Source organism: Rhinolophus ferrumequinum, chromosome 7 (genome assembly GCF_004115265.2).
Source record: "Rhinolophus ferrumequinum isolate MPI-CBG mRhiFer1 chromosome 7, mRhiFer1_v1.p, whole genome shotgun sequence".
NCBI lineage: Eukaryota > Metazoa > Chordata > Mammalia > Chiroptera > Rhinolophidae > Rhinolophus > Rhinolophus ferrumequinum.
The window spans coordinates 22,843,021-22,856,320 of record NC_046290.1 but is presented as its reverse complement, the minus strand read 5'-3'; the positions used below and the strand labels follow the sequence as shown (position 1 = coordinate 22,856,320).

General features: G+C 37.5%; 1 protein-coding gene across 2 annotated transcripts; it reads left to right on the top strand.

Moving 5' to 3' along the window:
• The first annotated feature begins 291 nt into the window (after window positions 1-291).
• RAD1 (RAD1 checkpoint DNA exonuclease) lies at window positions 292-7,648 on the top strand. 2 transcript variants are annotated; one of them, XM_033110973.1, is made up of 5 exons: window positions 292-841; window positions 1,742-1,850; window positions 3,252-3,477; window positions 5,150-5,248; window positions 5,588-7,648. In XM_033110973.1, exons 1-5 carry the CDS (start codon window positions 548-550, stop codon window positions 5,766-5,768), a joined length of 909 nt encoding a protein of 302 aa, XP_032966864.1. In that variant the 5' UTR covers window positions 292-547; the 3' UTR covers window positions 5,769-7,648. The 2 variants fall into 2 exon arrangements, with proteins under 2 accessions (XP_032966864.1, XP_032966863.1); XM_033110972.1 differs by having other exon boundaries at window positions 297-841; window positions 3,219-3,477; window positions 5,588-7,644.
• The last annotated feature ends 5,652 nt before the right edge of the window (window positions 7,649-13,300 follow it).

Below are 13,300 nucleotides of genomic sequence, written 5' to 3'. Positions count from 1 at the left end.
GTGACGGTGGCCGAAGTGGCCGGCCGATCTGAAAAAAGTGGCGGGACTTGCTCCCCTTCCTCTACAATTCTTCCCGAGCTGCACTTAGCTTCCTCGGTGACTTGGCTGGGAAGGGTTCACAGGAGTCCAGACCTCACCGCAAAGGTAGGGTTTCTGCGCCTTGCAATCCTGGACCAGTAAACAGATGCTGCCCCTGCGACGGGCTGGTAAACCCGGTTGTCTGAGACTCAAGGTGGCTCTTTTGAGAATCGGGGCCCGCCTCCCCATTGCGTGTTCTGTTAAAGAAAGATTGGGGGCGCCAGAACCGACACTGGGGAAACTGGCCACAAGCAGAACTACAGTGTTTGTCTGTTTTCATTATTCGCAACTTTTCCTGTGTTATTGCCCCCTTAAAAAACAGGAAACCATAGCTTAGAGAGAGAAATAATTTCCCCCAAAAGGACAGAGACAGTTAAGTAGCAGTCCCCTGTCGGCCAAGTTCAACGCCCAGACCTCTTCCACTTCGCCTCAGCGCAGGCTGAGATCGCGGGCTTCTTCGCCAGCATTGATGGGGAGTTTTATTGTCGAATCTCCCAGGTGTGTCGTGATCCGCGGGAGCAGGTGTTGGCAGCAGGAGCATTCCTCCGGGCCAAATGTGCAGGAGACGATGCCCCTCCTCAACCAGCAGATCGAAGAGGAGAATGATTACAGCTTGACGGCCAGCCTTGACAACGTTAGGAATCTCTCCACTATCTTAAAGGCTATTCATTTCCGAGAACATGCCACGTGTTTTGCTACTAAAAATGGAATCAAGGTTACAGTGGAAAATGCAAAGTGTGTGCAAGCAAATGCTTTTATTCAGGTATGGAAGAAGGTATCTTTAAGTCTGTGACATGCTATTCCTTACTCAGTTTAATGAATTCCCAAGGTCTTAATAGACATTTAAGTTAAAAAACAATATCATTATTTGAATTTTTTTTCATTGCTGGTAGGTAACAAATTCTTTCCCTGTCTTGTTTTACAGAGATAATGGTTAAAAATAATGTCTAAAATTTAAACTATAGGCCAGGCACTCTTCTGTTTTCTACATGTTTAACTCATTTAACCCTCACAATATGAGGTAGGCTCTATTATTCCCATTTTACATATGTGGAAACTGAAGCACAATTTAAGGGATTTGCCGAAAGTCCAACAGCTTGCAAGTGGCTGAGATGGGATGAGAACCCAAAACATGTTTCTAGAGTATATACTCCTTACCACTACCTCCCTCTTATTAATTTTTTTCCTTTTATCGGTTATAATATAATATGTTTATTCTTACAAAGTAGTATTTGTATGATTCAGATTTCACATTTGATTCAACGTTTTTTTCTGAACACCTAAGAGCACAGTATGACCTTGAATAAATAAGACGTTCCTGTCCTTAAAAGAAATTGAAAACTAGTATCACTCATGCATTATTCAATTGTTTGACTATTTTCCAAAGACAGGGGAGAGTCACATGGGGGATAGTTTAGATCCAATAAGTTATATGAAGGACCCTTCATAAAGTTTTGCATGGGACCTAAATCACTGTTACAGCTTTAATTATTGAATAGAGTTGATAGCTGAAAAAGCTTAAGATGTTTTTATTGGTAATCAGAAATGATTTTAATAAGATTAACACAATATTATTTTTTAAAAACATGTAAAGTGAAATCTAGAACCTTATGTGTGAGTTTTCATTCTTTAATATATTTTTTTTCGTTCACTTTTTTTATAGGCTGGAATATTTCAAGAGTTTAAAGTTCAGGAAGAGCCTGTTACTTTTCGAATTAATTTAACTGTCCTTTTAGACTGCTTATCTATTTTTGGATCAAGTCCTATGCCAGGTGAACCATTTTATTAACATTATAACAACATAAAAGCAGAGAGAATGGTCAAAAATACAGGAAAAGTTATTAGAATGTAATATAAACATTTCTTTAGAAAATGAACTGCCAATTCACTTTTCATTGGTCACAATCATGGATTGTGACTTTCATAGAAAATATTAATAGAAAGTGTGCTTATGGGTCTTTTCATATTTGCAAAAGTACTTACATTCATCTTTTTAAATTTACAAAGCTTTTAGGTTTTAAATTTCAACTGACCCAAAGAAGACTTCGTTTTAAATATCTTTAACAAGTGAAATATGTAGTAATTGCTGCTTTTCTCTAACTTGTCCAGAATTACAGTTTAGTGGTAGAGAAAAATAGAAACCAATTCTCCTGATTTCCAGTTTACCGCATTCAGAATTTGGTTACTGTTTTTTCCCGTTAAGCCCTGTTTATAAATTATGTCTATTTTCCTAGATGCTTTCCTTTACAATATTTATATATTTTATTTGTTTAGGGAGTTTTTAGGAATAGTGAATTCAGTTGCTATGGATGTACAACTACAAGAAATTCCCAGAAGAATGATTTTATTTCATAGCAGTGGACTCTGAGATTGGCTAGGGAAAATTCAGTTATTGTTCCCTAGAAAATATATTTTAATTTTGTACTGACAATTCCATTATTAATTATACATCCTCTAACGTACCTGGTTTTTCATAAAAGCATCTGCCTTCCCCCATCCCTCACTCAGGCTTCCATCCTACAATAAGGGAAAAGAGCCAGAATGTCCTGTCATACGTATTCTTCTCCCTCTCAAATGGGTTGCAGTATTAAAACCCTAACCACCATTAACCACCCTCTCTTTTGCTCCCAATTTGATCTTAAAACTTGGGGCAATGTAAAGGATGTCTCCCAATAGGAAAGGCAGGAAGGATCCTTACAGTGAATACACTGGCCTTATAGTACAGACAATATCAAAGCAATCCACTGTTGCACAAATTGAACCTTCAAGAAACAGCATAGCCTATTCTGCAACAACTCTTAATTACAGTATTGGACCAAGTAGATGCTCCAACCTGAAATGTGTGTGTGCGCATGCACACACACACACCATCAGTAAGGTATTTCTGAGGTGTTCTGGCAAGCTGGGAAATTTCAGAGCATTACATTACATTTTGTTCTGCTTCCCAATTTTCTTGCAGTTATTTTTGGAATTGTCTACACACAGCTGTCATCAGGGAAGATGTGATCCTTTCTTAGAGAGACATATGCTAGAAATTGGGCAGAATAAAGTACCCTTGAGGAGTTTTATGTATCATTTGAGGAAAAGCTGAACCCAGAGCTATAAAGCTAAGCCCAAAGTGTGATTTATTTCCATTGCAGGGATTTTAACTGCACTTCGAATGTGTTATCAAGGTTATGGTTACCCTCTGATGCTGTTTCTTGAAGAAGGAGGAGTGGTGACAGTCTGTAAAATCAATACGCAGGAGCCTGAGGAAACTCTGGATTTTGATTTCTGCAGCACCAATGTTATTAATAAAATCATTCTGCAGTCCGAGGGGCTCCGTGAAGCATTTTCTGAATTGGATATGACAAGTGAGGTCCTACAGATCACCATGTCTCCTGACAAGCCTTACTTCAGGTACTTGAAAGCAGTATAATGAAGCTAATGTGGTTGATACTATCTGCCTACTTACGCATTTGCTTAGGATGCAGAACTTTTATTATCCAGGTTCCTAGAATTTTCAGAACTTTGGAGAGCGTTTACTCTTACCTCCCCCTTTTATTGATCAGGACACCCAGGACCCAGGAAGATTAACTCACTATTTAAAGCTTCCTAGTTAGGTAGTGTTGGTTTTTCTTTCCTTTCAAAAGGAAGTAGATAGATGTTTTCTATACGTGGTTTATTCACTGAGTATCTATTGATCACCTACTGTTGCATATTTACCTTGGTAAGCATTACAGGAAGGAACAGCTTAAAATCAAGGTAAAGTGGAAATATGTGAAACAGCAGAGAAGGAACGAAACTGCATGACATTAAGTACCAAGATAATACCCAGAGATACTTAGGGAACCAACACATGAATACTTAGGGAGGACTGGTCAAGGTAAGCTTCCTAATGGAGGGTAATTTTCAGCAGGAATACAATGTCAGAAACTATCAAGCTGCTCCTGAAATTTTGACCCCAAAAATTATGAAATGGCAAGTCTCTTTTTGGGATTAGAATCAATTTAGGGAGAGAATTTAAATATTCTCTTCTGAAATATTTCAGAATATTAATGAGTAAAGGATTTTTTAATATCTACTTTAGAAGAACTGACGGCTCTTTTCATGGCAGTAGGCAGATAAAAATTGGACTCAAGTTCTGTTAAAATGTTAACCAAAATGGAAATCAGCGGAACCCTATTTAAGCAGTGATCGGAATTAAAATTCCAGGCACTTCAACAGTATTTCAGAAGACCCCCACCTAATGATCTCTCTCAGCATGGGTAACTAGATGGTTCGTGGTTATCGTTCATCTCCTGTGTGGGAAATGATCTGGTGGTGGGAACTGGGAGTTGAAATTTTTTTATGTTAAATTGGACGTGCCTATGACACCAGAAAGTAGTTCGATATGTAGATCTAGAGCTCAGGAGATCACTCTAGAATGGACTAGTCTCATCCATGGCTGGGCACGGACAAGATGGCTCAGAGAAAGAGGCTGTGTTACAAGAGAGGAAAAAGATAGGTCCTAGGGAAAAACAGCACGGAGGTGTCCTATCACTGCTCATATTGTACTTACCAGTGTGCTAATCCCATAGCAAATGGTGTGTTCTTGCAGATTATAAACTCTCCGCACAAACTGCTGATGTTACCAAGCAAGGAAAGCTTCATAGAACAGCCTGAAGAGCTCCCTAAGATACAGGAAAGCCATAATTGCTTGGTATGGCAGTAAAGGTAGGGAGCAGGACCCCAGCCTTGCAGCTGATGTAGATAAGACTCTTCCATCACTCCTCAACTCGCTCTCCTCTGTTATATATTTCTAATTTAAGGATGAGGAAAGGTCAGTATCAGAGTAAGATTAACGCAATGAAATTGATTCCTTTTAGGACTGATACTTCTCAAAGCTGTTTATTGGTTGCTAGTTTCCCTGTATTCCCACAGCATCCTGTGGGAGTCTTTATTATGGTGACTGTTATAGTGTATTGTCCATATTTGTTTACATATCTGTTTCACTCTCTAGAATGAGTTTCTTAAGGAAGTGTTTATTTGGTTCCTAACGTGGCTTATTGTTGGACCAATGAATAAATGACTTGCTCATTTTCTACTATAGGTTATCTACTTTTGGGAATGCAGGAAGCTCCCACCTTGACTATCCCAAAGATTCTGATTTGATGGAGTCATTTAATTGTACTCAGACCCAGGTCAACAGGTGAGTTCGTAATAGAGAAGTTGCCATTGGTGATGGTGAGATTAAGTATCAAATTTCTATTAAACAATTTTTTTTTAAACTTCCACTCTGTTGATGAAAGTGTAGCATTTAAAAAAATATGAACAGTAGGGCTCTGGGTTTACTTGGGGATTTTGGATTTTAATAGTAGATGATTTTTTTTAATGAAGAGAAAATACATATTAGCAAATTTGGACGAGAATTGGAATTTATTTTTATATTTGCGACTTAGTAGTTCTTGGCTAATTTTTGTCCTTTACTTAGTTAAGAGCACTGCTTTAAGTGTGTCCAAATAACAGCTTTTGGTTTACTCTTCTACAGATACAAGATTTCTTTACTGAAACCCTCTACAAAGGCATTAGTCCTGTCTTGTAAGGTATCTATTCGGACAGATAACCGGGGATTCCTCTCATTACAGTATATGATTAGAAACGAAGATGGACAGATATGTTTTGTGGAATATTACTGCTGCCCTGACGAAGTTCCTGAATCTGAATCTTAAGTATGACAGTACATTGTGACACTTATGTATACATTCATGATAGGTCATATTCTCATTCTGGGTATAGTACCCTTCATGATTTCTTACTGGATTTTCTCAAGTGAAGAAACGTGGAGGAGATAGGAGCAAGATCCCTGTATCCTAATAGTTGCTGTATATTTTGTCAGTAAGTGTTTTCATGGAATCGTAGATTATTCAGTACTGGACTATCCTGTGGTTCTGTCTTTTGAACTCATCGGAATCATTACGAACCAAGATAGATAAATTAATTCTATTCTATTTAAGTAGGACATTTCAAGAGTCTAAAAATTCAAAGTTTGATGAAGCCATATCCGAAATGTTCTTTTGTTTATTTGCTATTAGAAAAAGCAAAGGCATACGGGCATTGCTTATTAGTTTGAATCTAGAGAATATATCTTAAAGCAATGATTCTCAAAGTGCTGTGCCCGGACAGATAGCATCAGCATCACCTGGAAACTTGTCAGAAACTCTGGCAGTGGGCCAGCAATCTCCAATTTAGAAAGCTCTCCTGCCTCCCACCCCCCAGGAAATTCTGATGTATGCTAAAGTTTGAGAATCATTATTTTAAAGGATACTTTAAAAACAAAAAATAGTATTGAATTGATTAATTGCATTGAACTGATTGCATTTATCTGTGGTTTCTTCACAAATCTGCTGAAGTTTAGGCATCGCCAAACAAGTCTGAATAATTATATGACTTATTTTTAAAGTATACATTTTGAAGAAATCTCTGAACAAGATAAACAGTCTTTAAAGTTACAGATGTTCTTCAAAACAGCTCCTCAAAACTGTTCAGTGCAGTGAGTACTTGTTAGATACCTTCTACTTCCCTATAAGAGTTTCTCAACCAAACCAAGGTGTAGAAAACCAGTTATTAAGTGATTTTTCATTTCTTGGCTAATTTTCAATGAAATAATTTTGTGGCATGTCAGTATTTAATAAAATGTAATGTTAAAACTATCTGACTTGTTTTCTAGTAGAAAAAATACATAACTAAAATGAAGTTTCTGTACCAAGTAACAACAGCTCAGTGTCTCTAGGTGGGCGGCACCACTGGCCTTTTTGGTGGGGAAAAAACTGCCATCCCAGTGCAGGATTCATTTAGCCTCCCTGTCCCTTACCCACTAATACCAGTCAGTGTGACCACCCCCTTCCCCAAATAAATAGTGCCCCCTACTACTGATGGCTGGGAACCATTGAATGATATTCACCAAATTCTGAGGGTGTATTTGTAATGTGCTGCCATAAAACAGGCTACATAGTATTAGAGGAAATTGGTTTGGAGAGTAAGGCACTTCAGAGAAAGGCTCCCCCAGAACAGCTGTAAACACACTTCTCCCAGACATATGAGCAATTCTGTTATCTCGCCCAGGGTGAGTACCCTATAACTAATAAGTCTCCCAAGCAATCTCGGATGCCCAGCTGGTACAAAAGAAGTTGGAGTTTTTTGTATAGTACATGTTCAAGAAGGAAATGAATGAATCTATTAAATGTCCAAATATTTTTTTGTTCAAACACCAAGAATAGAGCAAATCTAAAACATAAGTATGAAAATATTTAATCAGTCAACATTTCAAGGACTACAATTTTCCTTTAAAATTAAAATTGTGCAGTTAGTTTTGGTTTTTGTTTACTGGTATCTCCAGTACCTAGAACAGTGCCTAGCATATAATAGCCATTCAATAAATATTTATTAATTTCCACTTTCAGATTATCTTTTAGCATTCTATAATCACCATTTAATTCCAATTATTTAGCTCTGAATTTATTTTGTTCTAATGATTTTTTTAAAAGTCAACCTATGAAAAATTTAAAGTATACTAGGTGTGATCAAACAATATGGTGAATGTCTAAATAAAAGAAAATTATTATAGTAAAAGACACATTGCCATTAATCCCTCTCAAAATACACCCTCATGCTTCAAACACACTTATCCCATCATTCTTGCCACTTTCTGAAGCAGTTCTGGAAGTCCTCTTTCATGAGTGTCTAATTGTGCTCTCGTGGCTGCCCCAGTGTCCTGAATCATTTTGACTTTGGGGAAGAGCCAGAAGTCGCACGATGCCAGATCCGGTAAATAAAGTAGATGAGGACACACCGTAATGTTTTTATTTGACAGAAATTGCCATATACCAGAAGTGAAGTGTGACAAGGAGTGTTGTCAGGAGGATTTATGGGACACTTTAAAACACACCTTCTCTCAACCATAGCTCACACCCACCCGACTAACTGCACCAAACAAGTTGAAACTTGTCACACACTGTGATTAAGGTTCGATGTGACCACCCCCTTCCCCAAATAAATATTCCCCAAATAAATATGTTTCCCGTATTGATCCCCTCTTTTCCAGGATGGTACTTGGCAGCAGCATTCATTGAATTTTGTAATCATAATGGAAAGGCTCCATGTCACACATCACTTCTGGTACTGCAATTTCTGTCAAATAAAAACATTACAGTGTGTCTTCATCCACCTTATTCACTGGATTGAGCACCGTGCAACTTCTGGCGCTTCCCCAAAGTCAAAATGATTCAGGACATTGAGGTGGCCACGACAGCACAACTAAAGATGCTCACAAAAGAGGACTTCCAGAACTGCTTCAGAAAGTGATAGGAACAATGGCATAAATGTGTTCGAAGCGAGGGAGAGTATTTTGAGGAGGATTAATGGCAATGCGGCTTTTACTGTAATAATTTTTTTTAATTTACAATTATTTTTTATCACACCTCATATATTGGTTTAATAAAGACTGACGTTTTTGCACATTTAAGACTATCATTTTAGTTGCATATATCTTAAGCTATTTAGAAATCATAAGGTAATGAATTTAATTCTTCCTAAAGCACCCTAGCATCAAGGTACTGATTTAATAAAGAATTTCCTATTTATGTGTATTCTAGTTGACTTAGGAATTTACTAATTTAACTTTGTCCTAGTTCCTATAAAAGACCACTAGGGAGTGGGCTTCCTCAGACAGCAGCAAGGGTTGGTGACTAAAATTCATGTGTCGCATATAGAATAATATAATATTAAGACCTTTAGTTTTGCCCTTTTGAAGTTTACATCCTTTTCTTGTCAGTAAAATTGTGCTTAACATGAATGGGTAGGTAATCTTGCCACTTTTAATTTGTTTATTGCCTATTTAATGATATGCTTCCACCTAGAACTGAGAAAATGATTCAAAATAATAAAAGTAAAATGATTTGTTAAATTTAACTTTGTTAATAAAAATGCCTTGTAATACAATACTTTTATAAGAAGCCACAGAAGTTCTGTGGTGTTATCAAGTAGTCCTAGTAAGAATTAGTTACAGTTGCTGAAAGGGCAGCATGTAACATTGCCAATAGTTTAGGGTGGCGAATTTTTCAGTACAATGTAAACTCCCTTCTCCTTCCCTGTTTTCACACTGCTTGTTCCTTGTCTCCACTGAAATAAAATCTTTTGGGTCCTGAGAAACTGGGGAAATTGTGTAGTATTTTTTTCTTTTCCCAATTATATATTAGAAATAGTGTTTTTATACATGTCAGGATACATGCACCCCAGCAGCAGTTGGCAGCTCTAACAGATTTTCGACTCCAAGAGTGACAGCCTGTGCTCTAATCAGAAATGCCACAGGTAACGGTTAGAAGTGCTTTTGATATCAATATTTTAGTCACTGCCAGAGGTTTTGATAATTAGCAGAGTAATGTTTGAAGTAGATTTTCTTGCTGAAATCAATAGTTTATTGATCAATACAGTAGGTATTAGTAGGATCTCTCATTGGTAAAACTAGAGCTATTCAGGACATGTGAACTGACTGAATTATTTCAGAGTAGTTCCCCATTCTTGCATGAAAATGATAAAGAATCCAGTGAGGCCTGTAGCCTACACCCGAGGCCTGGTACCTGAGGCTTGACCCCTGAATGGTCTTGCTTCCTGCCGTTTTGTGCAAGGATTTCTGGTTGCTTCTTGGTAACTAGCTAGGACAATCCTATTTCTGGAATATTATCAAGTTCACCTGAAATGGACCTTTCATAGAAAGAGGTGAGTTAACTACTGAAACACAGAAGTAGGGCTTCACTGAGCTTACACAATAAGTTGTATAAATACTTTTGCATGCTTGCTAATATATGTTTATTAAAATCAGTGTGTGGAACAGTTTGATCTGAGCTTGACTTTTTTCCCCCTAACTTAGCAGAGATTGAAAATAGCTAACCCTCATCCACCTCAAGTTTCAGTGCCTATTAGCTAATTTATAAGAATTTAACAGTAGCTGCAAAAGAATGAATGAATAATAAAAGAATAAGAATTGTGTATGACTATATTGGCTCAAGTCTGTTAGAAACATCAGAAGTTTGGTTAGATTGGATTATCCAGATTCCTGGTTGGTTCCCAATGAATTTAGCAAGTAACTTGGCTCTCATCTATAGTTTTCTAGGTGAAAATGCAACTTTATTTTAGGTTGTATTATGCTGAGCATTCTAATGTGGCGTCTTAAAACTTGGAGATTTCACAAAATAGTGAAATTTTAAAACTTTTGGGACCAACATAGGTGCCAACTTATCTTGTAAGATAAGAGAATATTAAAACTATACCATTCATTATCATCACCATTTCACAAAACATTTCAACATAAAAATCTCAGAAAACGCAGTTAGTAACTACGCTGACAGTAAACTAGAAATATTCAAAACAAATTTCAAATGAAAATTTACACCATAAAATTGTATTTTACAATGTTATACTTTATGTTATTTTATTGATATCAGCTTGTCAGTTTGGAGATCTTAAAACTTTGGGGGTCTCAAAAATAGTAAAATTTAAAAATTTTTAATGCCACCCAAAATGGAGTCTGAATGGCCACTTCTTTCTGGTACCTTGTTTTTATTACAGTCATTGGTGAAAATCCGTTTTCAACTGGATATGTGAAAATGGAAGCAGCTCTATGAAGGCTACTTTAGTCAATTCAGAATGTTCTGTGTTAAGAACAGCAGTCCCATCTCCAGACAGGGCTAAAATTAGCAGTGGTACACCAGGTGCATCAGTTAATAAGCACTGCAGAGAAGGTCAAGGGAATATAGCTGCCTTTCCCAGGGCTGCAACCAGAGACGGTCCTGAGTGCCAAGCCTAAAGCAGTCTGGGAATTAGCTAAAGGAGAGCATCAGCTGCCAGGAGAAAGCCATTGAATTAACTGGTATATTGTACCTCTCCCACAGCAGAACACTACTTAGGTACTGGTTGGTTAATTAGGTTTTACAGACTGAACAAATGACTGAAATGAAATAATTTCTTGAATGAAATACCAAAACGTGGCTCTGTGAGCACTGAGTGAGCAACATATTCCTAGACACTCCGATTCCCCCAAAAACACGGGGTCTTTGAGCTCCATTAAGGCAGCTCAGGTAACTGAGAAACAAAAAGGGAAAAACAAAAGCTTTTTATAGTGTAAACTCAGACTAATAAAATTTCTCCTTTGTTCCCTGAATACTTGAAGAAGAAAGTAAGAAACAATTCAGGATTGCCAATTTTTTTTTTTTTTTAACAGCCTCGGGGAGTGAGCATTCCTTTCCTAAAAAACATTTAATCCAGTTTGGTAGGAGCAGCATAGTGGGATGGAAAGAGGAATCATCCGTGATTCAGAAAGTGCTTTATAATGACCAGGCTGACCTTGAACAAATCCCTCGTGTACCTAGTGTCTTCAATTTTCAGAATCAAAAAGCTCTTTCTTACTCTAACATTGTATGATTTTAATGAATCAGATCAGGGCAAATGTTTCAAAATATTAAACATTTCCTCACAAAGCTGACTTCAAACAGGTTTTGACTAAAAATAATTCCAAAATTATAGTATATTCAAACGTTCACCAATAAACTACTTAGGTGTTGCAGAATTTCTTTAAAAAAGGAATGAAAGTTAGAAAAAGGAAAATGGAAAGTAATGGAGTCCCAGTGACATAAAAAACTAACCCAAACAAAGCATGTGTCAAAAAAGATTTCTTCCCCCAAGTTACAGATTGGGATCCTGGTTTCTAATGGCTCTTGGGTATTTTACCTGTAATGTTGTTGCCAAGTGGACTTTTTTTCTAGAGTCCTTAGTTTTGATCTGCCACTGCTGTTGGTATTGATAAATATATTTTGTGAAACAGAAGTTTTGTTATCAACAAGGTTGGCTTTATTGTTGGCTATTTTGTATAGAGGTTTTCTCTTTATTGCTAACAGAAGACCTAGAGAAAAGGAGAAAACTATTAGCGCACTTTGCTTGGTCTTGCCTTCAATTTCTCCTTCCAGCACCAAATCACTGCATTACTGAGCTAGAAGGCTGAACTCAGTCTGAGGCGACTATTTCACCATGTGATCATAGCCCTAAAATTCCCACTCTTCTAATAAGCCTCCAAAATGGTACTAGAGTCTTTCTTTGGCTTTCTCTCGAAAGAGCAGGGAGCTCTTTCCTTGATTCAGATAGCAAGCCAAGGATATCTAAGATAACTTTGAATTGGATTGCTTTTAATCACAGCTGGAAACAAAAACTTATCTACTTTAGGGCCTTTTATATAGTTTCTGATTTTCAGGTGATTTCTTACAAGCACAAAGATGCAAGAGCCCAGAGGCCCTATTTAACCCAGAGGCTAAAAAGTGGGTCTGCCTTCCTCATTCCCAGCCATAAACACGTCCATACTCTGATTCCCTAAGACTGGAGGAGTGGAGGGAGAAGTAATTCGGTCCAAAAAGACTGCGATCCAGAAATACGGTTTCTATTAAGTGTTCTCCATTCATCTCCTATTTAAACCTCAAGCCTGCAAAAAGTGTGGTTTTCATAGCCCCTATTTGGCTGAAAAAAATATCTGTTCCACAAAAATATGAGATACAAAATTTTATGAGCAACTTGAGGGTTTTTTATATGCAAAGCCCACTAAAGACTGATTCATTCTCTATTACTAAAATACAGAACGCTACCTGAAAATTTAACTGCCTTCTCAGTAAACCAAGAGATAATGTGATTCCCAGTTTAGAGAATGGGCACAAATGAAGTCAATTGCTCGGAGGTCTCATAAAAATCAGAGGTGGGCAAAGATCTGAGCGTGATCTCTACTTGGGACAGCAACTAGAGATCAGCCTGCGGCTTCTTCCTCTCCCACCACAAGGTGGCAGGATGCCCCTTGCCTGAAATCTTCAGGTTACGGGAAGGACGCTGAGTCCCATAATGTATATATATTTTCTTTGGATTTAAGTGATTGTGTCAGACTGTCTCGTCTATGATATTGTCTGTGCTTCTAGAGGCTGATAACCTCTAGCTCAGTTTTGAGATGTTAACCAGCAAAAAGTTTTCCACATCATCTGAGTGGTGGCTTTTCACAAAGTGGTGTAACTAGAAGGTAATAAGGTCAAAGTCCAGGTTTCAGTAAAAATAAAAACAGCTGTTTAGCTGTTATTTATTACCTGATTACTATGGGGCCAGGCCACCTGGTAACTATATATATTATGTCATTCTCACAGCAATACTGAGAGTTAGGTACCCACTTTATGAATGAGGA